The 27,885-nt window shown below is 40.6% G+C and overlaps 1 protein-coding gene across 25 annotated transcripts in view; it reads left to right on the forward strand.

The window, feature by feature from the left end:
- Positions 1–43: 43 nt before the first annotated feature.
- AFDN (afadin, adherens junction formation factor) overlaps positions 44–27,885 on the forward strand; it is a 144,567-nt gene continuing 116,725 nt past the window's right edge. For 10 of the 25 annotated variants that reach the window (XM_087865655.1, XM_087865658.1, XM_087865669.1 and 7 more), the window contains exon 1: positions 45–373. In XM_087865655.1, coding sequence (XP_087721781.1) covers positions 269–373 — 105 coding nt within the window. In that variant the 5' untranslated portion in view covers positions 45–268. Of the gene's footprint in view, positions 374–809; positions 1,072–25,057; positions 26,770–27,885 lie in introns of those variants that run through there. The other 15 variants (XM_087865670.1, XM_087865673.1, XM_087865684.1 and 12 more) reach the window with 6 other exon arrangements.

Raw genomic sequence — 27,885 nt, forward strand, 5'->3', positions numbered from 1 at the left:
GGGGCGGGGCGGGGCGCGCGGGCGGCGTGTGCGGGCGCTCGGGCGCACACCGGCCGGCGGGTCTGACGCGGGGCAGGCCGGCTGAGGCGGCCGAGGCGGCCGGGAGCCCGGGAGCCCGAGGCGGCGGCTGAACCCGCGGAGCCCCGGCACAGCGCGGGGCGGCCGAGCGCGGGGAGAGCCGGGCCCGCGGACCTGTGGGCGCGCGCGGTCCCACCCGGCCCGGCCCCGACCCCCGCGGCGGCGCGGGCCGAGGAGCGCGGCCGGGAGGATGTCGGCGGGCGGCCGCGACGAGGAGCGGCGGAAGCTGGCCGACATCATCCACCACTGGAACGCCAACCGGCTGGACCTGTTTGAGATCAGCCAGCCCACCGAGGTGAGCGCGCTGCCCCTCCCCGCGCCACCCCTCCCCCTCCGCGGAGCCCCTCGGGCAGCCCCTCCCTGCCGGCGGCGCCCCCGCGGGGACCCCCCAGCGACCCCGCCCCCGGGGCAGAGCTCCGCGCCCCAGGACCCCGGGGTCCGCGGGGCGGGGAGCGGACGCGGCGCGGTCACCTGTGCGGGACTAGGTCGCGGGCCCGGTCGGAAGCCGGGGGCGGGGTCGCGGGCCGAACGCGGGGGTCGCGGGCCGGGGGCGGGGCTGCGGGCCGGGGGCCGGGCCGGGGGTCGCGGGGTCGCGGGCGGGGAGAGAGGTCTCCGGCCGGGAGTCGAGCGGCGGCTGGGCGCGGGTCGTAGGGGCGGGGTCGCGGGCCGCGCGTGAGGCCGGGGGCTGGGCCGGGGTCTGCGCGGGGAGGCCGTGCGGTGGGAGGCGGGCGTGACTCGATGGAGTTGTCCCCTGACTGCGGCGCGGGGTCGGCGGCCGCTCCGGACTGTGGGTAGCGCGGACCTTTGTCACTCGGGCGAGCATGTGACCGGCGGTGTTTTGCTTCAGTGGGTTTGAAAACTTGGGGGTTGCCAGCCGCGAGTGCAGAGTAAATATCGGGAAAGTTCTAATTGTGCGCATTTGCTGATAACGCAGCCCGGAATTGAACTCCAGTGGAGAGAAAGGCTTTCTCCCATTCGTTCCCGGCCGCCCAGGTTGAAGCCGGGGCGCCCCTCCCCCCGCGGGGCCGGCTGGGCGTCCGCGGTGACCCGGCCGGGGGCGGGGGCCCGCGGGGGAGGGCGCGGGCGGGGGGCTGGGGGCCGGGGCCGGGGAGGGGCCCGGGGCCGGCGGGCTGGGGCTTGGGGGCGGGGCCGGGGTGGGAGCCTGGGGCCCGCGGGGAGGGCCGGGGCCGTGTAGGGGCTCGGGGGGTAGTGCAGAGGGTCGGTGGCCGAGCGGAGGGCCGGTGACCGAGCAGGGGGTTGGGGGTCGTGCAGGGGGCCGGGGGCCGTGCAGGGGGCCGGGGCGTGCGGGGGTCGCGGGTCGTGCAGAGGGCCGGGGGCCGTGCTGGGGGCCGGGGGCTGCGCCCGCCCAGCTCCGCAGCTCCGGGGCCCGCCGGCGCGGCCTCGCCTCAGGGCGACCAGCCCTGGGCGTGCTCCCGAGTAAAGGAGGAAATCACACTTGCTCTTGGCCTAGGACAATGGCAGTTGTTTATAGCGAAGCTGCTCAAAGAATTCTGAAGGGTTTTTTAGAAAACAGGTTTGAGTCCGGGTCTGTGGGCTAGGAGCGGTGACGTGGGAAAGAGGAGAGGAGAGGTCTGGCAGAGACCTGGAGGTGGTTTCATAACAGTAAAAGCTGAGAGTTGTATCTCATCCCTGAGTTGTAGTTGCGCAAACTTGGACAACATGCCGCGCACCTTACACAGGATTCCAGCACTCTGGGGGAAATGACTGTAATAGCACCTAGTTTTGATTTGTTCTAATAGCTAATGTAAAGTCAGTAGTATTTGCTGAAGTCCCAGCATTTATGCACCAATCATGTTTGCCAAGTTTGAACATTCTCACGAAATTTCATCCTGGTTATCATTAGCTCCCAGTCTGTATTTTTGAGTGAGGCTGACATTCACTATTTCAACTTCTTGGGCTTGTCTGTGGTTGGAAGAATTTCTTCTGTCTGGGTGGGTAGAGCCCTTCATTTCGATCCTTAGTTGAGTGCTAATGCACATTAGGGTTAGGTTGCCATTTCCGACACTGATGAGTTACTCCTGATTCACAGCTCATCTTCTCAAATGATTTTCAGTTAGGTCCTAGTAAGCAAATTAATAGTATGTAGTTGTGCTCCTTCATGGACTCATTAGCACGTCTTCTGAAAAGGTGACATGCAGTAATTTAACTTTTAGCATGATGTTTTTCAGAATAATGGATTCATTTTTCTTTGGTTTAAAAAATTGGGATGTAAAATATTATCATGGTACATGGTTGGTTTGCTTTTCTGTTTGAATGAATCTTTTTATAATTGTTTTTTGAGAGATTTTCCAAGTCTGGTTGAGAAAAGGAATATTTTTTTGATTTAGTAATAGATAATTCAGTTTACTCTTTGGGATTTTGAATTGAGTTGGCATTTAAAAAAAATCTAAATCAGAAACAGATTATAGTTAATTGGTCTCAAAAAAATTCTATTTTTAAGCACTCAATTGGAACTTTTTCTCTGTATTCTTAGAGGTACTAGTAGGTATTAAAACTGGCCTGTCATTTGGAAAGCTACTTTTTATGTAGTTATTCTGCAGGTGAGAAATTGCTGTGTATGTGTCTTGAAGCAAAGCAGATTTGAAGGGCTAGTTTTAAAAAGGATGATGAATTCCATTAAGTAGTTTCTCCTCCCCATTTAACATTTGATCTGTTTAGAAATGATTCTCCAGAATTAAATGGGAAAGCTTTGCATAATGAAATAAACTGGTTTTTTTAAATGTCTGATGTTATTTATATGTTTTTTCACTCTCTAGAACCTAGTTCACACTTGAGTACTCTGTGTTCTGGAGAACCTTTGCATACTATTACATTTATTCTGGTCTTGCAGGTTGAGCTTCACATTTAACAGGTTGTATTTTTCATTATGATGGAGGTAAACTTTCATGTTAGTAATTCTCTAAACCAATATTTCAAGGTTCATGGTTTTTACTTTGCTTTATCTAAGCTTGTGTCTAAAAGTGTGTACCATCTGATAGGAAGTTTTACTTTATTTACTTTATTTGGCCATCACAAATCATTTAGCTTTCTGTAAGAATGTAAGTTTGATAAGGCCATTATTAATATTCAATAAATGTTAAGCAAATTTAGTACAGAATTTGATTTGTAGGAATGTGATTTAAGCCTTATATTTAAATATTTGGATAATCTTTTTATATATCTATATGAGAGTATAGTTGTGGTTTATTTTCTTTTGTTTGCTTTTGGGGGGGAGGGTACAGTAATCAGTATCTGTTATCAAGTTTTATAACTACATTAATCATTTGTGTTTGGTGGTTTCAGGCAGTCTTGATGACCACTGATAATTCTGTGGTTTCTATGTTCAGTAAGATGATAAACTTGACTTTTTGGATTATATTTATTTTTTAAGAAAATTAGAATATGTTCTGAAATCAACCTTGTTAAGTGTACTTTTTCCTTCATATTCACATTTATGTGTAAAAGGAGGGCTTCCAAAGAAAAAAACTAGTTATATTTTGTCATCGCGTATTTTTCAACCCCTTCCTCACTTAGGTCCTAGATTCTTTTGGAGTTGTAAAATGAGAGTTGATTTAAACTTAATATTTGATCACTAGGAGACTGATATTAAGTTGAATTAAGATCTTGATTACTGTGGAAAACATAGCTCCTAATAAATGCTTCGTAAAGCTTTTTAGTCCTGTTATTTTCTTAATGTTAAGGCTTTATTTCTTTTAGAGATTTCTAATTATTTATTATGGCAGAATGCTTGTTGCTAATCTTGACTTCCCATTACTTCCTCAGAAGAGGGCTTCTCTGGTTACCCAAAGGTCTCCCTCTTGGTTTTGGAGTCCTGTTGCTTAACTTATCGCAGTGTTGTTATTATAGCCATTGGTTTCTGTTTCCCTCCAATTACATGAAAGCAAGAGCATAGAATTTTATTTTATTAAACATTGTTATATCTTTCACCATGGTAGGTGCTCAATAAATATTTTGCGGAAAAAGTGTTGAATATGGCTTCCTTTCTGTATACCTTTTTTTCTTCTTCTTCTTTTTTTTTTTTTTTTAGATTTTATTTATTTGTCAGAGAGGGAGTGTGAGCAGGGAGAGGGGCGGAGGAGGGGCAAATTCCCCTGGGAGCAGGGAGCCTGAAGCAGGCTCATCCCAGCACCCAGGGATCAGGACCTGCCTGAGCCAAAGGCAGACGCTTAACCGACTGAGCCACCCAGGCATCCCTGTATGCCTTTATTCTTGACGAAACATAGGGTATGTACATATTGAAAACTTGGTGAGATTATCTGTTAGGCTATTAAACATTTATGTTTTCATGTGTTACTCTTTTGCATAAAGGTTATACCTTAATGCAAAAACTGTTCTAAGTAGTTGACCATTTTGCTTCATGAGATGGTTCTTAAAGTCAGTTTTGTTTTTTGTTTTGTTTTGTTTTGTTTTGTTTTGTTTATTTGATAGAGAGGCAGCCAGTGAGAGAGGGAACACAAGCAGGGGGAGTGGGAGAGGAAGAAGCAGGCTCCCAGCGGAGGAGCCTGATGTGGGACTCGATCCCAGGACTCTGGGATCACGGCCTAGGCTGAAGGCAGATGCTTAATGACTGAGCCACCCAGACGCCCCTTAAAGTCAGTTTTTTAGGAATAATTTATTGAGTTCATTACCTTCTTTTTGTGTTGATGGGAAAATATAACCTAGAATTTGTACGTACATCCACATTTGCTTTATTAAAGGTGAATATGTTATGTTTTAATATTCTGATTAATCTTCAGAAGTAATGTGATTCATATTACTCAGAGGTGTGTATAAAAAACAACTTCCGGTTTGTCCCCAGAGGTGGAGTAGGAAATCTTCGTGTGAAGTAGTAATAAGTTGCATAATTTGTAGCTAAATCTGTATTCCATACTAGTGCTTAGGTTGTAACGATGCTTCTTCAGAAGACTTAACTATATTTGAAACTTCTGAAAACAGCAGTTGTGTTATCGAGCATCGATACTTCAGAAGATCTCTTTTTTTGGTGACTAATATATAATGATATAGGCAGTTGCCAGTGATGTGTTTTTAGTATTTATAGGCATCTCTGTCCTTTTTTTTTTTTATTTGAAACTCAATGATGGTTGTAACTTTTTTTTTTAACCTTTATTTCCTGTAAGAACTGGTTAAGATTTGTTTGTATGGGTGTGAGCCTGTTGGTCTGAGGTAAACCCTTGTCCAACACTGTTGAACATCTTAAGTTGAGACTGCATCTAGACTAGCTTCAGTCTGCTCTCCTTCTGCCAGTGAAACCTTACTTTAATTTCTGTAATTTATAGACTTAATGGAATGTAACTGTTGTAACTCGGCTTTTCTAGATCTGTAAAATTTGGATTGTGGTTCAGAGCATGGTAGTAGAAGTGACTCTTTTATATTCTTGAAAAAATGAGTCACAGAAGATCAAGGTAGGTACTAAATTTGTGGGGAGCTTCTGAAAAGAAGGTTTAGGGTTATTCCATTAAGGATGGAGCTGAGCAATTGTGGTGTGTAAGGCATTATTACCAGGTGTTGCTTATTCTGGTGGCATAGGTTAATTTGTTTATAAACAGTTTTACCAGACTTGAACTTGGGTGTCATGTCAGAAAATGCTAATAGATAATAATAGCAATTATTTTGATTGAAACCTGTTTTCCTTTATTATAAATGAAATGGTTGTGAGTACTGTTAATAGAACATAAAACTAAACTGATCTCTTAATTGAAAATTATTTTCAGGTTAGGTGAGTTGTTGAATTTTGTTCAGAAGCTTGCTGTTTCCATTATTTTCCTGGCTGATTGTATTTAGCATGTACTCAGTCACCTTGAATATGCCTTGGAGAGAGATGAAAATTTGTTTGACCTACATTTACACTTGGGAGTTAGATACTAAACAATTTGCCAAATCTCACGGACCCTTTCACCAGTTTTGGGTGTGTCTCAGTCTGTTAGCTGACACTGACAGGCTGGCAGGGCCTGCAAATCCATTGGTGGGCTTCTAGTTAGTGTCCCCATATGCATGAGCTGATGGCAGATGTGGGCATATTGTCAAAGCTGGGCCATCTTTATGCATGAGTTATGAATGAGCAGAAGCTTAACATTGCCAGTCACATATTAGGACCAAATAGAGCAGGCAGAGAGCTGGTGAGGGGGATTTTGTTTGCCTATCTCAGGTCATCAGGTTGAGGTTGGGCTCTAGTAACAATAGAAATGTAAAATTTCACTCACCATTTTGGTATATGTGATTGACCAACATTGTGTTATAATTACCTTAGAAAGTGGATGTATTTTATAAGGTGAAAGTAAGCACATGCAGTAGTAGTTTGTACGTAAACTGGGAAGTATTTTCCTGGTGTAAGTTGATTGTAAAAGATAAGGATAATTTGAAGTTTCATACTTGCAGGTGTACAAGTGTGTGTCATGAATGAATTTACTTAGAAGGACTGAAATTGAATATCGTACTATGACTGGAAAATAGCCAGAATTTCTGTATTTTTACTCAAAAAAATTTTGGTGTTAAAGGAGATTAAGTTGTGTGGCTTAACAGAAAATGATGTGAACTTTTGTTGCCCTTGTTTGTATTGTCATGTTTTTAGGTTGATTACACATAGCATGCTTTGCGCTGTGTGTGTATGTGTGTGTGATTGAAGTGTAGTTGCCATACAGTATTCCTAGTTTCAGGTGTACAACAGAGTAATAAAACAGTAATATGTGTTTACATACATTAGGAAGTGGTCTCCACAATAAAGCTAGCTAGCATCTGTCATCATCCCAAGTTGTTAGATGTATTAACTAAATTGTCTCTGTTGTACATTGTATCTCCATGTCTCATTTTATAACTGGAAGTTTGTAGCCTTTACACCCCCTCCCCCATTTTGCTGCCCATCTTCCTACCCTCTCTCCCCTCTGACAACTACCAGATTATTTTATGTAGCTATGAGTCTGTTTCTAGTTTTGTTGTTATTGGTGGTGTTTGTTATGCTTAAGTGAAATCATATGGTATTTGCTTTTCTCTGATTTACTTCACTTAACAAAATACTCTGTAGGTCCATCCATGTTGTTGTAAACATCATGATTTCACTTTTTTTTAATGGCTGAGTAATACTCCATTGTGTATGTATGCCGTATCTTTATTCATTCACCTGTTGATGACCACTTAAGTTGTTTCCATATCTTGGCTATTATAAATAATGATACAATGAATGGGGGGGGGGTGCCTGTACCTTTCCAAATGTTTTCATTTTCTTTGGGTAAACAGCCAGAAGTACAAGTGCTGGATCATAGGGTAGTTCTATTTTTAATTTCTTGAGGAACCGCCATACTGTTTTTCATAGTAGCTGTACAATTTTGCATTCCTAGCAATAGTGCCTGAGGGTTCCCTTATCTCTGCATCCTCACCAACACTTGTTATTTCTTGTCTTTTTGATAGTAGCTACTCAGGTGTGAGGTGATATCGTCTTGTGATTTTGATTTGCATTTCCCTGATGATTAGTAATGTTGAGCATCTTTTCATGTGCTTATTGGCCATCTGGATGTCTTTGGAAAAATGTCAATTCACAGTCTCACTTTTTCTTTTTTTCTATTGTGTTGTGTGAATTCTTCGTTTGGATAGATGTGATGTGTGGTTTGCAAATATTTTCTCTCATTCTGTACATTACCTTTTCGTATTTTTCATGGTTTTCTTTGCTCTGCAGAAGCTTTTTAATTTGATGTAATTTTATTCATTTATTTTTGCTTTTGTTGTCCTTGCCTGAGGACACAGGTCCAAAAAGATGTTGCTCAGACTGATATCCAAGAGCTTACTGCCTGAGTTTTCTTCTAGGAGTTTTATGGTCTCCCATTTACATATAAGTCTTTATTAATCCATTTGAGTTTGTTTTTGTATATGGTATAAGAAAGTTTCATTTATTAAGGTCCAGTTTCATTTATTCTACATAGTTGTCGAGTTTCCCCAACAACGGTTATTGAGTAGATGGTCTTTTCTGCATTGTATATTCTTGCTTCCTTTGTTGAAGATTAATTGAGCATATAAATGTGGGTTTATTTCTGGATTCTCTGTTTTGTTCCATTGATCAGTGTGTCTGTTTTTGTGGCAGCTCCTACTGTTTTGGTTACTGCAGCTTTGTAGGTGTAGTTTGAAATCAGGGAGCATCATACCATACCTCCGGTTTCCTTCTCAAGTTTGCTTTGACTATTTGGAGTCCTTTGTGGTTCCATACAAATTTAAGAATTATTTGTTCCAGTTCTGTGAAAAATGCCATTTGTGTTTTGATAAGGATTGCGTTGAATCTGCAGATTACTTTGGGTAGTATGGATGTTTTAACAACATTCTTTCCGTGGGTTGGGAGAATATTCTCCCAATCGATGAGCATGGTATATCTTTTCATTTGTTTGTGTCATCTTCCATTTCTTTTCATCAGTGTCTATACTTTCCAGTGTACAGGTCTTTCACCTTCTTGGTTAAATTTATACCTAGGTATTTTATTCTTGTCAATGCAATTGTGAATTGGCTTGCTTTCTTAATCTCTGTTTCTGAAGTTCGTTATTAGTGCATAGAAATACAACAGATTTTTGTGTGTTAATTTTGTATCCTGCAACTTTACTGATTTTTTTTTTTTAATTCCAGTAGGGTTCCAGTAGTATGTTGAATAAAAATGGGAAGAATGAGGGGTGCCTGGGTGGCTCATTTGGTGAAGCGTCTGCCATCGCCTCAGGTCATGATCTCAGGGTCCAGGGCTCAAGCCCCGCCTGCTCATGCTCACCCTTTTTTCCCCTTTATTTCTCAAATAAAAAATAAAATCTTTTTTAAAAACGTGGTGAGAGTGAGCATCCTTGTCTTATTCCTGATCTTAGAGGAGAAACTTTTGGCTTTTCACAGTTAAGTATGGTGTTAGTTGTGGCCTTTATTATTTTGAGGTATGATTCCTCTATACCCACTTTGTTGAGAGTTGCTTTTTAAATGTTGTCACTGCATTATAGTTGGGGTGAACCAGATGGAAAATGTGAGTAATAATTATACCAGCACAAGAGGAATAAACTGGAATTGTCTCCATTAACTCCAGGTACAAACAAGATGAACTTGTGTAAGTGGTTTGTTTCAGTTTCTGAAGTGTCAGACTTCCTTCAGTTTACTCTTGCTGCCAGTGCTCAGTTGACCTAGGTAGAATGGACGAGACCATTTTCACAGAATATCAGATATTTTCTTTGCATTTTTAAAACCGTCTTCCATTTGGGTAGCACGGAAGCACGCTGCAAGAGGACCATACCACTGTTGAGTCTAGCTCTGCCACCGTCCATAGTACAAACGGTGCGACAGGTTGTTTCAAATAAAGAACTCTTTCTCTGAGAGTTTGGCTGTTTTTTTTGTAGTAGAAGAGAGTTTGACTCCTAAAATTAAGACCTGTGAAAAAATGCTCATTCATGAGTCTTGTTTGGGTGTTTATTGGTTAAGAGCAGTCCAGTGAGCTTGTTATATTCAGAATTATAGCTAATCGTTCTCTGTTGCTTGATTTCATATATGTTTTGCTAAAGGAAAATTAGACTTTAGCCTTTTGCAAATTTAAATTGTTGTTCTTTGTAAGAATGTACTTTCTCTTTACCCTTGTTTGCTAAGAGTGGTACTTTCCATGGTGATCTACTTATTATTCTTTTCATTTCCTGATTTTTTACAAGAGAACCAACAAAATTTCTCTTAGAATTTCTTTTTGTGCCGCCGTTATCAGTCACAGTGTTTTGGTGCTGAGACTTCAGATTGTCAGTTTTTCCCGTAGCTTTGAACCCAGTTCCATATTTAGGTGCGAAATGAAGTAGGAGCAAAAATACACACAGTGTTGGGGTACCTGGGTGTTTCAGTCAGTTAAGCATTCGACTCTTGATTTGGGCTCAGGTCGTAATCTCAGGGTGGTGGGATTGAGCCCTGCATTGGGCTCGGCACTGGGCATGGAGTCTGCTTGTCCCTGTCCGTCTGTCTCTCCCCACACTCTCACTCTCAAATAAATTAAATCTTTAAAAAAAAATGCACTGTTGGACACAGTCATATATTTAAAAACCATCGTATTCTTAAAATGGATAACTTCTATATACATGTTTAGGATAAAGCCTATGCATTGGGAAAATGTCTTTCAAATATGTTATTTTTTGGTGGATATTGGTATTATTATCTGAGTAAATTTCTGAGTGCACCAGACCTCTAGACCAATGCTTGTAAAATATACCATGATTTTACATGAGCTTTCTAAGGAGTTTCTAAGTTACATTACATTTCACATTAATGAATTTTTGTTTTGGCAAAACTTGGGGTGCTTTTGGGGGTGATTATTTTTAAGAGACATTGGTTAATAAAAGAACCTGTTATATGAAGGCTTTTGGTTTGAGCCTAAGTATTCTAATTTTTCTACTAATTCTTCTTTGCAAGATCCTTTTAAATGTTTTTTATGTTGTCACATTAGAGTTTGTCTGTCTTGTTCCTTGAATCAATTTTTTACCCATGCATGGTTTTTGCCATCGTGTATTGGCCATATAGAAAATACTGGGTCACTGAGTTATGTGGATTTTCCAAATGTTGGAACATTTCTTTAAACAATATTGAAGTACTACGTTTATTAATATTACCGTTGATCAGAAAAATCTTAAGTTTTCAAAACATCTGACTTCCTATCAAAGCTCCTGTTTTATTACTGGCAGCACTGCCATAGGCAGCACTTGAAGGGATTGGCTTGCTTCCTTCCTGTTTGAGGAAATGCCTGCCAGATACTCAAGCCTGAAACAGTATAGCTTGTCAGTCATTCTTCCAGGTAGAAGTGGTATTCCATGAAGAATCGTCTCCGTCCGCTAACGTCAGCAGTTCACAAGTGCGCTTTCTTGAGAGAGCCATCAAACTGGTATGCAGCCCGTATAGAAATTTTTCCCAGTGTGGTACATAGATTGTTGAACAAATGTGTACTCAAGACTCAGACTTTAATAAAATTATCATTTTTTCTGTTTTATCAAAGACAGTCTTAAGTGAAACTGCACCCCTGTTTTTTGGGTTATTTTTTCCCTTCTTTTTTCTTTTTTTAATGATTTTTTATTATATTATGTTAGTCACCATACAGTACATCCCCGGTTTCCGATGTAAGGCTCGATGATTCATTAGTTGCGTATAACACCCAGTGCACCATGCAATACGTGCCCTCCTTACTACCCATCACCGGTCTATCCCATTCCCCCACCCCCTCCCCTCTGAAGCCCTCGGTTTGTTTCTCAGAGTCCATAGTCTCTCATGCTTCATTCCCCCTTCTGATTACCCCCCCTTTCTTTATCCCTTTCTTCCCCTACCGATCTTCCTAGTTCTTGTGTTCCATAGATGAGAGAAACCATATGATAATTGTTTTTCTCTGCTTGACTTACTTCACTTAGCATTATCTCCTCCAGTGTCGTCCATGTTGCGGCAAATGTTGAGAACTCGTTCTTTCTGATAGCTGAGTAATATTCCATTGTATATATGGACCACAACTTCTTAATCCAGTCATCTGTTGAAGGGCATCTCGGCTCCTTCCACGATTTAGCTGTTGTGGACATTGCTGCTATGAACATTGGGTGCACCCCTGTTTTTTAAGTGTGGATTCATAGCAGTGAAAAATTCATTGATTCTGAGTACAGTGTGATGTTGCTGCCTGATTTGTGCTCATGTGCCATCGGTTCGGCCCATCCTTACTTTTGAACGTTATGAACGCCAACACAATGAGAGGCTAATACTGTGTAAGTACCAGCGTGAAAAAGTTTTCACTTCACGGTTGTCTTTGAAAGACCTGAGGGGAACCCCAGGGATTTGTGGATGGTAGTTTGTGAGCTACTGCCCCAGAATACTCAGGGGGGTTTTAAGAATTTTGGTTTGTGTTTGAATTTTGGTTTATATTTGAAGGTGGGTACTAAAGCCTATATTCATGGTATTTTCCAACTATGGCTATAAAATTAACATGCATATCATTTAAAATGTGAATGTAGGGCTCAATATGATAGAAGGGTAGATTTCAACATGTATTAATTTTTTACTTATTATTATATATTTGATTATTTTCTATATAAGCACCTATTTTAATTTTTACTTATCAGTAATAAGATGCAAACATTTACACGTTTGTTATTGAAGAAGACTGTCCCACAACCTCACTAAAGTGGTGACTATGATAGAAGGGTAGATTTCAACATGTATTAATTTTTTACTTATTATTATATATTTGATTATTTTCTATATAAGCACCTATTTTAATTTTTACTTATCAGTAATAAGATGCAAACATTTACACGTTTGTTATTGAAGAAGACTGTCCCACAACCTCACTAAAGTGGTGACCTATGAATTTTATTACTGTAATTCACCCAGGATAAGAGTGAGGCCACTCCTCCTCGTGGGTCAGTTCCGGGTTCAGAGAACAGTGCTGTCTGATGTAGTCCAAGGTTTACGGTGGGTGGTTGTGGTGTTTGATGCGGGCTCCCGTCTTCTGGCACTTGTCTGTCCTTTCATGCTCTCCTTCCCACGTGTGAACTTTGAATTAGGCCAGCCGTTGACTGTGCGAGGATGTCTTTTCACTACTGTTTTTGGTTGTATTTTTCCTCAGCTTTAGTGTATTTCATGAGCTAACACGCGAGTACAGACAGATAATACTTATTTTCTTTAAAACCTCCCATACACAATATGGAATTTTAGTACTTCAGAGTAGTATGTAAATATAGTACTTCTAAAAATGCATGTGGTAAAAACAAAATATTAGAATACTGGATTTACGTTTAAGATGAATTTATTTACTCAGTGGCAGCTTGTTTTGCAACAAATATATTGTGTTGTTTATTTATGGTGAGGTGTAAATTCATTTCAATTTTTTTGGTGACCATTTCCTTTTTATAGATAGCATTACAAATTATTTTGATGATACACTGCTTTTAACCACTGAATGAAATGTATTAGTAAACATATTTTTTAACTTACCAGGGTAATAAAATACAGATAAGAAATCTTACTTGCTGAATAAGCTAGTTTGTAAAGGATTCCTTTGTAGATCAACTAAGCTTCTGCTTACTCAAGAGGAGGAGCTTGCCAAGAGTACCATGGACAGTGTTTTCACATGTAATGTTTTAGGGCCTCAAATATTTAAAAATGTGTTTTTAATTCAGTTTTGGCAAAGGTGGCCTTGTTGAGTTCTTGGTATAGTTAACGTGTTTTTATACCAAATTTGCTGATTCCAGTTTTTAAAAATTATTTTTTTATTACCTTCAGGAAATTGTTACTTAGGGAATATCAAGGACAGTCAAATTAAGACCCCCAAATCTGGAAGAGCATTAGGATCATTTATGATATTATTTTATAGTTTATTTTTAAAGTATATTCTTGAAAATGTAGTTAGACATAGAAGGAGTTTATGCATTTACTGTAGGAGAGATGATATGTTTAAAAATATTTGTTTTATATTATGAAAGTAATATGCATGTTTTAGAATATTTGGGAAATGCTTGAAGCGTGCGTGTATGTTTGGTTATATGTGTTTATTAATTATTTGCATTTTTAGTCATTACTGAATCCTGTTTCTTAACCAGCCATATGTCTGTCAGGAATCCAGTTTCTGAAAGTTACCTAGGTTATTCGGATAGCTGCAGTACTTAATGTTTTGTGAATGCATGCTATCTACATACCTGATATTAGCATAAAATGCTTTGCGTGTGTTCTCTTTTTTAGTTCTTACAGCGGTCTTTTGCAGTAGGTGCTTTTGCCTTTTCTCTTGAATAAGCAGAAGCTTTGTTGATCTACAAAGGAATCACAAATTCCTTTATTCATCAAATAAGATTTCTTATCTCTATTTTATTACCCAGCTAAATTAAAACAATCTGTGTACTAATAAATGCTTTATGTGTGTTATCTTTAGTTTATGTAGCAGTTCTGCGAGGTGGGTGCTTTTGCTCTTCACATTTTTGGGTGAAGAGACCAGGGCGCAGGAGATGAAATAACTTGCTCAAGGGTGTGCAGGTATAATGAGCTGAGGAGCCGTGATTTGAACCTGGGTATTCTGACTCAAACCCCTAGCCACTGTGTTTGTAGAATTCAGAAATTTAAGATCACTGCAATGAAAGCAGTGTTTGGAAATTTTGTAGGAAAATAATTTATAAATAGGATAATTTAGGGGCACCTGGCTCGCTCAGTTAGAAGAGCATGTGACTCTCGATCTCCAGGTTGAGTTCAAACCCATGTTGGGTGTGACGATTACTTAAAAATAACATCTTAAAAAAAAAACAAAAAATAAAGGATAATTTAGAGCTTGGTTTTCAGAAAGAATCACAAGCATGGTATAAGGGACCCCTTTCTGTGTTATTTATGTTGTATGTTATGTGCGTATATATGTATATCTTTATATACAGTAGACATGAATGTATTGATTTTCTAAAGCTTTATTTTGTCTTTTTTCTTAGAAACAGTGGATTGTATGCTTTGTAGCCAGCATGGTGCATGCCATACTTTAGTTCTAACTGAGCAGACTTGGAGCAACCACAGATGAGAGTATGAGGGAATTTTGATAGCTTCACTGATAGCTTTCCTGTGCCTGAGAGAAATAAAGACCAGGCTTCCCCAAGGTTCTGGCACTGCTGTATTTAGACCCCTATGTGACAGCATGGGTGTGATTTGAGTTTGTACCTGTCCCTTCCTCTCTTGATGTGCTTCCGCTTAGTGCCATCCTCCTCGGGTTAGCTTTGTGTCACCTCATCCCATTTCTGGTCCACGCTTCAAAGTAAACAACAAATGAAACTTGTTTGTTCTCATCACTGTTGGGGCTTAGTTAATTTACTTTCCCGTAAGGTTTTGTTGACATATTAACTAGCGATTTTTCCCTAGGTAATGTTTGAATTTCAGTGGTTTTCTAGAGATAATTCCTTGATTGTTGCTAACAATTCTGACTAACATCTATTGAGCAAATATTTGGCATTCTCAAACTAGAAGGGGGAATTTCAGATAAAATGGCAAGTTTGGGGGCAGTGTAGTGGACCTTCTCAGATCATACAAATTAACTTCTCTGGTTATGAGCTTGTGTTTTCTTACATGGAGGAAGTTTCTAGATGGGAAATTAAATATACTTTTATGGATCAAGGACTTTGAATAATTGATTGTAAGTTATATAATTTACATGTATACATTACACACATATATAATTTACGTGTTAGGATATAATTTTGTACCAGCAGCAAACTAAGTGTTGTCTCTAAACCAGTGCTCTGGGGTGATTAGACACATGCCACGCCAGGTTTTCCCTCTCTTGTATTCTAGCATAAATAGAACTTAACTGTAAGAAGTTATTATTTTTTTAACCAAGTGGCAACTAAACCAAGAAGTGCCACTTGTTTCTGATCTGCACAGCTTCTGAACAAGTTTCCAGTCCTCCTGGAATGTTTAAATTTTATTAACATAGTGACATTTTTAGACATTTTATCTTTAGTATGTAATTACAGATGCATGTAATTGGTATCACCAGCTTGATTGTTCAGAACCATTGCAGATTTTACATTAAATACTATGAAAATTGTTTGCTTCTATGAACTTCTGTGAACAGAAATTTTGGAAATAGTTATGTGCCTACATCACAGGCCAGGTGATAGGAGAAATTGCTTCTGTGGTGTGTGTGTTTTTAGTGGCTCTGCCCTGGTACAACTATGGACATCTAGACATTCCTCTTGGGTTTTTCTTAAGCTAACACAGCGTTCATTCTGGGCAGTATTTATTGAGGCTTGCTGTGTTTTAGGCTTGGTCAGAGACTGGCCCTGCAGAGGTGAAAGGATGAAATGGTCTGCTGTCCAAGGAGGAAGGGACACAGACTGACCATCATGGCTCCATTGTGCCGTCAGAGCAGAACCTAAGTGCAGCCAACAACTCTGACTGCATTTCGGGCCTGAGGTTGAATCCTGGCTGTCCCACTCAGTAAATGTGTCCCTCTCTGTCTCCGTTTCCACGGTCACTCATTTACTAGTTACCTTTTATGGGCCAGTCACTTTAAGTGCTGAGCATGCAGAACTTCATGGACACAGGGTTCTTTTCTCAGATAGCTCCCATTCTAGTATGGAAGGTGGATTGAAAAAAACACGGCAGTAATATGGTAAGTGCTCTATTTGGATGGTGGCGACCAGGGACATTTTCATAGACTTTGAGATGAGTCTTTAGATGGCAAAGAGTTTTCTGGAATTTTCTGTCTGGGTAAGGGGGAGGGCATTCCCGGCAGAGAGCGTTATTGATTCAGCAAACATGAATCATCTGGTACCTATTGTGAAGAGATGAGCAAGAGGCGTACTTGTCAGGAATGCCTTTGGCGGCAGACGTGCACAGCTAAGCAGATATAATGTTTGCAGTAAGTGCTGTGAGGAAGGAAGACCCCAGTGACCTGGGCAGCAAACCTTTCCTACTTGCAGGTCGGCAAGTTTAACCGAGCTATAGAAAGGAAGTGTTTCTTCTGAATCCTGAAGAATTTGTAGGACATAGATGGAGGAAGGATCGAGAACTTGTAAAGTGCCCAGTCTGGCTGAGTCCATGTGTGTGCCTGGTGAGCTGCAGAGTGTGCTTTTCCTCGGTGTTCACTCTTCCTTCCTGAGTGAGGGTTGTGAGTCCTTCTTGTGTTCCCAGTGTCAGGCGTGACTGTTTGGCTTGCTCTCACCAGTGACACATGCCCCTCTGAGCCCAAGGTTTAAGTCCCATGCCACACTGCTATCCTTGCTTCTCCATGAATTAGTCTGTCCCAGGGTGGGGGGGTGGTGCTAATTCTTTCAGCTTTGGTACCAGAAAGAAGACTACTGGAACAGTCCCAGCTACCCACACACTGATGTGCTGTCATGAGAAAGAAATCTTTGTTGTTGTAAGGCACTGAGATGGTGTGTTCTTTTGTTTTCGCAGCATAACCTGGTGACCGAAGTGTAGTGTGTGTTTATGTGTCATCCTTGTGTATCTGGAGTGCAGTCAGTGACTTATGAAACTGGACGTGTTAACCAGGGCCAGTTTCGTATGGGCCTTGTTAGCCAAGTGAGGAATGTTCCAGATGAAATAATATGATGAGATTTGCTGCTCAGCAGGCCTTCCTGGTAGCAGAGTGTATGGAGTGTAGGGAGAGAGAGCTTGGAGGCCAGAGACTTACGGGGTATTTGGCCGTTGTTTCTGTGAGATAAAGGCCTGAACTAAGGCCGCTCAGTTCACAGGGAAGGAGAGAGTTTAAGCTCAGGAAGTACCACAGGGGCGCGGAGAGTGATGAGGGGAGAGAAAGTCCAGGAGAGTCCCAGGTCTGTACTCAGCCACCTAGACAGACAGTAGGACCCTGAACCAGAATTTAAAAAAAATGTACACATGGTAGATCAGATTTGGGTGGGAAAACAGGAGGTTGTGTTTGAGATAGTTTGAATTTGAGGTGCTTGGGAATTTCCAGGTAGAAGGTTGCCATGCAGACAGCTAAAGAGGAGCAGCAGCAGGGAAAGAAGGGTGATGGCGGTTTGGGGGGGGGAGGGAGCCAAGGCAGAGATGAGACTGCTAGAAAAGAGTTGTGTGAGCGAGAAAGAGCCCCAGGACAGCAGGCTTGAGAATGCCCCGCAGTCTGGAGCCAGAGGAGGAGGGGGGAGTGGTGAGCGCAGGACAGAGTGGCTCTAGAAGGTTGATGCGGAAGAGAAGTCGTCTTGCTGTCCGGATCAGGGGGACGGTTGACAGAGGGAGCCTCCCCTGCTGAGCCTTCTCCTCTATGACCTCTAACACCTGCTAGCTCGGCTCATCACTGCTGTTCTTGCCTGGCAGCCCTACTGCCCTACAAAACTGCTCTTCTCTAGGTAGCCTTGATCTTCTCATTGCCAAAATCACTTGTCCATTGTAGGACCACAAAGAGGCTTTTTTCTTTTTCTTCTGATGGTATTAGTCTGTTCCTTTCTTCCCTTTCCCCTTGGTTGACTCCATTTACTCTTCTCTGTCTTGGCAGCGTCAGTGTTTTAATACCAGAGCCTATGCTCTACTTCTTTTTTCAATTAAAGAAGGCCTGTACTTAAGTATGGGACCATTCTGAGACCATGGGGGCAAACAGTTACTGACTGTAGCTGACATGATACACTTATTTTACATTTATTGACTTCCAACTATGCACGCTCCATAGTACGGAATGTTGCTGATATTCCCGAGTCACGGGATCCTGTGCGAGAGGGCATTAGCAGACGCCCTGATCTCCTGGTAGCCGCTTCTTCCTGTGTCATCTTCTTCCTTCCTCTTCTTCCCCAGGACTGGATTGTGAATGTTATGGCTGTTGTTGTAACATCTGGAGTCTGTATTTCCTAGACCAGGCAATCGAGGTGATGGCTTGCCTTTGCCAAAATCCAGTATTGCTTTTGAGTTTAGGCTGGCGTTCAGTTGGTGACTTTTCCTCAGGAAGTGCCAACTGGGGCTGGTTTTCAGTCCTCCTCTTTGATCGTCTTCAGCGCTCTCTCGTAATGCTGTCACATGTGGACATTTAGTCCTCTCCCATTATCCATAAATAAAGGCCTAAAAAAACAAAGCAAAAACTGTGTTTGATTTCGGTGGCCAATCTTAGAGGAAAGGAGCTGAGGAAATGGAGTAGATGATGAGTAGTAGCGTAGGAGTGGAAGGAAAATAAACGTAAATCTGGGGAATCCAGCAGCAATCAGTGCACTTGGGTAGCAGTTTAGAGTCAAGATTTATCTTAGAACTCCAATATTATCTCTCAGGTAAGTCTATATGAAAATATCAGTCCTCTTCAGTGTAAACTTTTGATGATCTTTTTGCTTCCAGTCCATTCTGTGCTCAAATGTCCAAATAATTTTCCCCAAACTCCTGTACCTCCAGGGCTCCAATTGCCAAAATGTTGTTTTAGCAATTCCTGACCTCTCTTCCCTAGTATTTGGGAAGGTAGAGTTGTTGTTGTTGGGGGGGGGGTATCTGCATAAAGCTGAGGGCATGATGAATTTACTCTAGGAATTAGGTTGTAAGTATAAGAGAGCTGTTTTATTTCCAAGATTGAGGAGTAAGTCGTTGATACCAAAGCACGTTGTCAAACACTTGGGCTCTTAGACTAAACTTCAGCTCTTTAAAAACAGTGAGGCATGGGTATATACTGTGCTGTCAATTTCAATTGTTTAACTTTAAACATAGAAGTTAAATTTTAGAACTTTTTCATTGCTTTTTACCCTAAGAGGCTGAACTCTTGACTTCACCAAAACCTCTCCTGTCCAAGGCACCAGTGACCTTCACACTGCCAAGCCCAGTCACCATTTCATAACCCCTTGATCCTGATGCATCCTCCATGAAACTCTTCCTCCACGTGGCCTCCAGGACTGGTCTGCTTTCCTTTGCTGAGTGAAGGAGACCCCAGAATTTGACCCAAGTACTTCCTCTCTTCTCCACACTTACTTGCTGGGTGAAATTTTCCCTTCTCATGATTTTAAGTGCTGAATTGCCCGTGTTTATATTCCTAGGGTTAGTCATTGCCCCGAGGTGAACGTGTCCAGAATGGAACTCTCATTTCCCACTGTCCCACTCACATCCGCTCCTAACAGTCTTCCCCATCTTTGTAAGCATCGGGCAAGTCACTTTTATTTGTTGCGTATGCCCACAACCTTGCAGTCATCCTTGATTCTTTTCTTTCTCTCAGCCTTTATACTGAATCTCTTCAGCAGATTCTGGCAGCTCTACCTTCAGAATATTTTCATCATCTAACTACTCGTTGATGCTTGGCCCAGCCCACGCTGTCCTCATCTCATCCAGACTCTTGCACTGACCTCTTGCCTGATCTTTTTCATTCTTTTTCCCCCTGTCATCTACCTTTGCTCTCTTATCTGTCTTCTACACAGAGATAATACTTCTAAACCTTAAGTTAAATCATGTCATTTTTCTGCTCAAACTCTTGAATGGCTTTTATGTGACTCAGAATGTACCGTGGCCTACAAAGCCCAGTATGATGCCATTTCCCCCCCTTCTCATTCTGCCCTAGCCATAGTAGTATTGTTGTTTGTCAGACATGCCACCTAGGCTGCTGTCTTGGGGGGGTCATTTGTATTTGTTTCCTCTGCTTAGAATGCTCTTTGCGTAGAGTTAGGGCTTTGTTCAAGTGTTCTCTCCCACTTATACCCCCAGTGACTTTTGGTCCCTCTGCTCTGTGTAATTCTTCTTGTGTGCCAGTCTGTCCGTACTGTGTATCTCCTCCTGCTGGGTTATACCTTCCCAGAAATAGGGGCTGTTTTACTTTGTTCATCGCTATTTCCTCATTGCATAGAATTAGGAGGAGGAGGAGGAGGATTTAATTGGAAATAAAAGTGTTCCATCTCCTAGGCTTAGTTTCTTCTCTAAGTCTTCCTTGACTAAATTAAAGTTTTTATTTCTTTTTCAAACATTTACTGTAGGGGCGCCTGGGTGACTTGGTTGGTTTAGTGTCTGCCTTCAGCTCAGGTCGTGATCTCAGGGTCCTCCCTGCTCAGTGGGCACGCGTGCGTTCTCTTTGTCTCTCTCAAATAAATAAAAAAAATCTTTTAAAAAAACACATTCACTCTTAAGTTATTATTCCCATATTACTGAATGTTTACATTATTTATTTATTGAATGTGTAATTTTTACATTTTTAATACAATTCGAAAGCATTACTGTGAAGTGAGGTTTATCTTTGAAATACTTTGCATTCCAGCTTTGGAAGTTCTGAACTCTGGTGTTGGTTTTTGTTTTTTCCTCCCTTGTGGACCATTCTCTCCCCTTCCCTTCTGCCTTCCATTTCTTGAGAATTACTGCTAGGAAAACAACCCAAGAACCCTTGTCCTAACGGCTCTGACCTGTTCCAAGTAGACCCGTGGTTGTATGGCAGCCCGCCTCCTTGGCCACTTCTTTTATTGTGGGGACAGCTCCTTGGGAGACCTGAGCTTCTTCCTGGGCAGCGAGGTGTCTCAGTGCCCCCGGGACTTGATGGCGTCTTACGCACCGAGCTGTGATGTAGGGGCTGCAACCAGTCTGTCACTTCATTCGTTCCCAGAGCAACCAGGGATGTCTGACTGTTTCTCTTTCAGTTTAACTGAGGCCCAGAAATTTTAAGGAACAAATAGTTACAGACCTAGCCTTTCCTGCTCGCTTTCTTTCTGCTTTTCCAGAGATAACTACTAACTGGAAGTTATGAATGATAGTTCACTTATTTTAACTGTTGTGTAGTAGTCCATTGTCCAGAATAGCCACGGTTAATGTATCTCAACCCCTACCTGGAAATGATCAGGTGGTTTATATTTTTCTATTGTTACAGATGTGGATTTAATGAGCACCCCTGTCGGTGTTTCCTTCTGTGCTAATGACAGTTTTTAGGATGGATACCTAGTAGTTTCTTGGTCATAGGCCATGCTGAGATTCTGGTTTACCAGGACTGGCAAATTGATCTTTGAGATGTTTATATCAGTTTGCATCCTACATTTCAGAATTTCCTACCTTTTCAGTGTATTCAGATTTTTTTTTTTAACAAGCTGAAATACTTATTGCTTATATATTACCCTGATTTCAGTGAATGGACATGTTTTCTTATGGTCATTCTGATTTTCTCTTTGAATTGCCTGTTTATGTATTTTGTATATATTTTTTCCCATGAGCTATTTGTCTTTTTCACATTGACTCATAGATATTCTTTGTAAAATCTGAATCCTGATTTTTCATGTTACATATTTTAGAAATATGTTGATGGTTATGGTTTCTCATGTTTTACAGTGTCTTCTGTCACAGATTTTAAAACTTTTGAAATGGAGTTGGGTTTTTTTTTTTTTTTTAAGTTTTATACTTTTTCTTTTTCTTGTTTGATGCATGTATTCCATGTTTTATTCTGAAAGTTTTACGGTTTGGGTTTTTACGATTATATATGTAGTCCCTATGGAATCTCTACGATATGGTTGCCCACCTCCGCCTTCCCCCCGTGTAGTGGGTACAGCAGTGCTGGGCATTCTGGAGCCCATTCTGTACACCTGTTTTTCTTGCCTTCCTTCTTGGAGTTTTCTTTTTATAAACTGAGCAGTGTACTTAAGAGAAAGTTTATTTTGCATTATCTATCATATAATGTAACGGTTCCTGAATGTTTAGTCTACCATCTTGCTAGAACTGGGAGTTTTACAGTCTTATTTTATACAGCAGGGTAAGTAAGAGGCAGTGTAAAATGTATGGCCTCCTGTTTCAAAATTGCGTCAGTAGAAATTCTGGCCCACCTGGTGTTAGCTGTGCCATCATGGTCTTTCGAAGACCTGGTTTCTCCTTTGCAAGACCAGAAAGTAATAGTACCCGCCTCATAGGGTTGCTGTTAGCACTGAAGGAGAGAATGCAAGAAGAGCCACGGTGGCTCCTTCAGTACTAATGAAATTTTTTAGGATGGATGCCTAGATGTGTTAGATGTTCTTATATTTGTATTGTATTATCATCATCATTATTTGTGTTTTGTTTTTTCTTTCCCTTTCTTGTTTTGTTTGCTGTAGCAGAACATCTTCCTTGTTCATCTCAGGACAGAAATTTAGATCTGTCTGCTTGTCTTCACACAGTTGATGTTATTTCTGGGAGAGAGGAGGTTTCCAACAACGTGCTGAGGTTTGATAGTGTGCGTTTTAGGCTGACTCTGCATTCCATATCTTAAATTGAAAAAAAAGTTATTTGTCGCTGTTTGTTATTGTGTGTGCATGCATATCCAGACGCAGTAGTATTGTCTTCAAAAGTCTCCTTCAGTGAGATTTTGTGAGCAGTGTAATTTTATATGTAAAAACACAATCAGTGATATCCAGGTTTTCATTTCACAGAACCTAACACTTACCATATTTCTGTATCTTTTGTTTTTGAGTTCATGTCTATGACATTCCATTAATTACCTAAAGAATTTATTCCAGAATGTACTTTTTTAGTCTAGATATGTGTGTGTGCATTAGCGTCCTATGTTTAACAGTTTGGACGACTTTGGACTAGGAGGTGCAAGTATTCTAGTAAGAATATTTAGTAACATTAAGTGAGAATCTATTCAGTAATTGCTTTTCTTTATGATAATTTTCTTTTGCAGTTATCTATTAAAAAGACTTTTCAATTGAACTGTGAGCTGTTACCAATGTTTCTTTGTCCCTACATAGAGATTCTATGTTCCTTTTCTAAATTAGTCTGTTAAAAATCCTCCTTAAAAACAGGCCTCCTTTTCAAAGTCCTTGTGTTGATTTATGCACCTTACCTTTTGTTTTTCTCTTGCCTGGTACTAAGTGACATTCCAGTCTGCTGGGGTCATTTGATAATGCGGAGTGAGACAGGAAGTAAAGTCAGGAGGTACTGCTTGGCACCAAATACGCAGCTTGAGATCATTCCTGATACCAAGGGAGAGAATGTCAGATATGTGCACCGGAACAATACTTGCACCGAACAGAGCGTTTGTTTAGTTTGTCAAATCCCAACTATAAGACAGTCATAGGTCTCCTCTGTCCAAAACTTTGTTTGTAATTTGTTCTTTTTACCTCTGTCCCAGGCCCCTCTCCAGTATCTTGTGTAAGGCATAGAGAACTCAAACAATAGTCTGTGTTTTAAAATTGTATTGCACCTGTGTTTTATGGTAGTACCAATGCAGTCCCATCGTAGAGATTTGAGGATATTTTTAATTCAGGTAAGTTGCGTGAAGTTTTTTTTTTAATCGAAATAGGTTGAATAATATGAATTCAATTTTTAGTCTACAATACTACTATAATAAAAAGATATAGATGGAAACATTTTGATTAAAGGAAGCTTCTTTGACTCAGTCACCAGAGTATTTACTTTGATGTGGAAGTTACTGTAAATAACAGTAATTGATAGTGTACTTATTTGTGTATATAGTTTGTATGGTGCATTACCCTTGTTCAAATTTAGAAGGACCTTTTTATTTATTTTTTTTGTTTTGATTTTTTGAGAGAGAGAGAGAGAGAGCATGTAAGTGAGGGCATGTAAGAGGGAGAGAGAATCTCCAAGCAGATTCCTGCTGAGTGGGGAGCCAGATGTGGGGCTCCATCCCCCATGACCCTGAGATCATGACCTGAGCCAAAACCAGGAGTCAGACGCCTACCTGACTGAGCGACCCAGGCGCCCTGAAACTCCTTTTTAATATTTCACATACTTTAAAAAGAATCTTAGTACAGATTTAAGAAGCAGGTTATAAAAATACGTTTTCTAATTTTATGTTCTTGGCTTTTCTTTTTTGGTATTATGATATTGAGGCAGAGTTCAGGAATTTTGTGTATGTTGATTTGGTTACAGTCAGATCGTTGGAAATGATCTGAACTTTTGGATATTGAATTTCAAAAGCAATTATAAATGTTGTTAAGTGTCATTTTATTTTTTCTATAAAGCTTACTATTTTGCATTTTTCAGATACTTTTAATATAGGCTCAGTTGGTTTTGCTTTTGTATTTTGTTTTGCTAGAGATGGGATTATGTACCTTTCATACTGGTTCTCATGTAAGTATGAACCCTTGAGAATGTGCGCGCAGAAAGTGACATTTATCATCGAGTGCCTTATTCATAGCAGGTGCTTTTATATATAAATGATGTAGCAACCATAAAATCCTGTGAAATAGAGTAGCCTTTCCATTTTATAGACAGGGAACAAGAGAACTCAAGCATCTCGCCCAGAGCCACATGAGCATTCAGTGAAAATACCGGAGTTGGAGCTAATGTCTGGCCATTTCCAAGGCCCTGCCTCACTTTCTCTCTTTCCTCCACACACCTGTTGCTTGCTCAGTGCAAGCCATAGATGCTTGGCCTCTGATGTTAGTTCAGTATCTATTTACAGAATCCAATTCCTTGAATTTTTTCTAAGGCATCTGTATTTTTATGAAAATAGGTTTATTTCATATTTAATAATTACTTCATAATTATAATTTATTTTTATATTAAACACTTTTAATAAGTAAAGATTATAGATGAAACTCACTTATATCCTCCCCACGACTTAAAAATTTTCACAATTTCATTGTTGTTGTTTTTTAAATTTTATTTATTTATTTGAGAGAGAGAGAGAGAGACAGAGAAAGCACAGTCGGGGGGGAGCAGCAGAGGGAGAAGCAGACTCCCCGCCAAGCAGGGAGCCTGATGCAGGGCTCAATCCTAGGACCCTGGGATCATGACCTGAGCTAAAGGCAGATGCTTAACTGACTGAGCCACCCACACTCCCTCAAAATTTCATTGTTCTTAATTCATTAGTTTTTGTTTTAGCTGAGTATTTTAAAGCAAATCTTGAAAGCTGACATGTTCTTTTTCTACTTTCTTCTACTTCAGTGTGTATCTCAAAAAAATATAAGCATAATGTAGTAATCCTGCCCAAAAAGTTAACCCTATTTCCTTACTGTTCTCTAATATCTAACCCACTTTCAGATTTCCTCGTCTCTCTGAAAAACGATTTTTATGGTTAATTTATCTGAATCAGGATCCAAACAAGGTCCACACATTCTATTTAGTTACCTTATGTCTCTTTTTAATCTAGAGCATTCTCACCCCTCTCCAACCGGACTTTTATTTCATGTCATTGGCATGTTGGAAAGAACTGGCTAAATTTTCCTGTAGAATATCCCCATTCTGGACTTACCTTTTTTGTTTCCAGGGATGGTGGTGTTTGACTTGTTTCCATAGCTTTAAAGCCTGCGTTGGCTTCAGATTCAACTATTTGATAAGAATGTGTGGTCAAGTCGTGTTGTTTGCCTGCCGTCTGTGGCCTCACTGGCTGCACAGCAGGAGGGGGCCTGTGTACCCGGAACCTCCAGGGCAGATTTTAGTATTATAGACCTGGGCCTGATCGAGTAGGGCTTACAGAATTGTGGTTTTCTAATTCTGTCATTTCTGTCACATCAAGTGGCTAGAATTTTTCTTTAAAAAATAGAAACAAATTTTCTGCATCTACGTTAAGAAAAGCAGAGTTTCTGAGTTCTTTTACTTTAATTGCTTATTTTCAGATCAAGGAGTTGGTGCCCTAGTTACCTGTAGTGGTGACGGTGATTATGATTTTGTTTTTGGCTTGCTTGGTTTTCTTTACTATCATTATGAATGTGAGGATTTTTTTTTCATTTTTTAAAAATAAGCTTTTTAGTTAAATTCCAGTATAGTTAACATACATCGTTACATTAGCTGCAGGTATACAATATAGTGATTCAGCAGTTCTATACATTACACAGTGTTTATCATGGTAAGTATATGTATTTTTAAAGATTTTATTATTTTTTTAAGTAATCTCTACATCCAGTGTGGGGCTCAAACTCAACAACCTGGAGACGAAGAGGCATGTGTTCCCCCGACTGAGCCAGCCGGGCACCCCTTCATAAGTGTCCTCTTTAATCCCCTTCACCTTCTCCCCCCATGCCCTCACCCACCTCCCCTCTGGTAATCATCAGTTTGTTCTCTAGAGTTAGAGTCTGATTTTTGGTTTCTCTCTCTCTCCTGCCCTCTCCCTTTGCTTGTTTGTTTTGTTTCTTAAATTCTACATACGAGTGAAAGCATATGGTACTTGTCTTTCTCTGACTTATTTCACTTAGCATTATACTCTCTAGATCCATCCACGTCGTTGCAAATGGCAAGAATTCATTCTTTTATATGGCTGAGTGATAGTCCATTGTGCCTGCATACACCACCTCGTCTTCATCCATTCATCAGTATGGACATCTGGGCTGTTTCCACAGTTCGGCTACTGTTGATAATGCTGCTATATACGTCGGGGTGCGTGTGAGAACTTTTATGTGTTCTGTGTTTCAGTCAGTTGTAGTCATTATTCTTTCTGGCTTTCAGTTTTCCCCACATTTTGGCCAGGTGCACCTTTTGGTTGGCTAGTTTTGAGAACTTCCTTTTTTTCTCGCATAACAAAATGTACCAAACTCATCTTGTCCATTTTCTGACTTACACATGGATTCAGCCATTTCTCCAAGGAGCCCTGACTCCTTCTAGTGGTGAGTGATAGGGATCATAGTCTGGGTGCTACACATGCTTATTTTTTTGGAATTTGTCATTCGCTTCAAGGCCTTTGCATGGAAAGAACTAGGAGATATTTATTTTTTGTGGGGAAAAAAAATCCAAGAACTTCTTCTGATGTTACCAATTCAGATTTGGCCTTATAGGGTTTTTATTTAATTTCTTTGCTTTTTTAAAAATTTTAATCTCCTTTCTCTTAAATTGAAAATCTTGTTTTATAACTAAATTAACACAATTACATGTTTGCTTTATTCTATCATATAGTTCCTGTATTATACATAATAATGCCAATATTACTACTAACAATAGGACTTCTGAATGAAGATTAATATTTCTTTGCAAGATATTTGTCCTTAGAAGAGTAGAGTCTTACCAGGGATGTAAAGTCAAAATACTATTTTCTAATATCACTTGAAATAAATATGTTTTTCTGTATGGTAATGTAACCAACCCGATACCTTGTTAGACATTAATTTCAGTTTGTTTTAAATTTTTAGTGATTATTTTGTGTTAAAATTTAATTTTTATTATTTAAAATAATCATATGGTTCCAAAGTTGAAACTGTGTAACCAGTTGCAGTTAAAAAGACTTTGTCCATCTTCATTACGTTTTGGTTGATCCACTGGAGGAAGGCTTCTTCTTGCAGATGTGATGAAGTACATTTGTGTGTGTGTGTTTCCTACCCTTTCGTGTAAAAGATGCCTGCTGTGCATACTGTCCTGCTCTTTGCTTTTTGCAGCTGACTGTGTATCGCGTGCACCGAGCTGCGTCACAGCAGAAAGAGCTTCTCCTCATTCTTGCCAGTGGCAGCGTTTTACTCGTTATCTGAAAGTCCCAGAGTTCACTCTGCCTGTGCCCTTTGCTGG

The sequence above is a fragment of the Ursus americanus genome, chromosome 11 (genome assembly GCF_024610735.1).
Source record: "Ursus americanus isolate L20-20 chromosome 11, mUrsAme1.1.p, whole genome shotgun sequence".
Lineage (NCBI taxonomy): Eukaryota > Metazoa > Chordata > Mammalia > Carnivora > Ursidae > Ursus > Ursus americanus.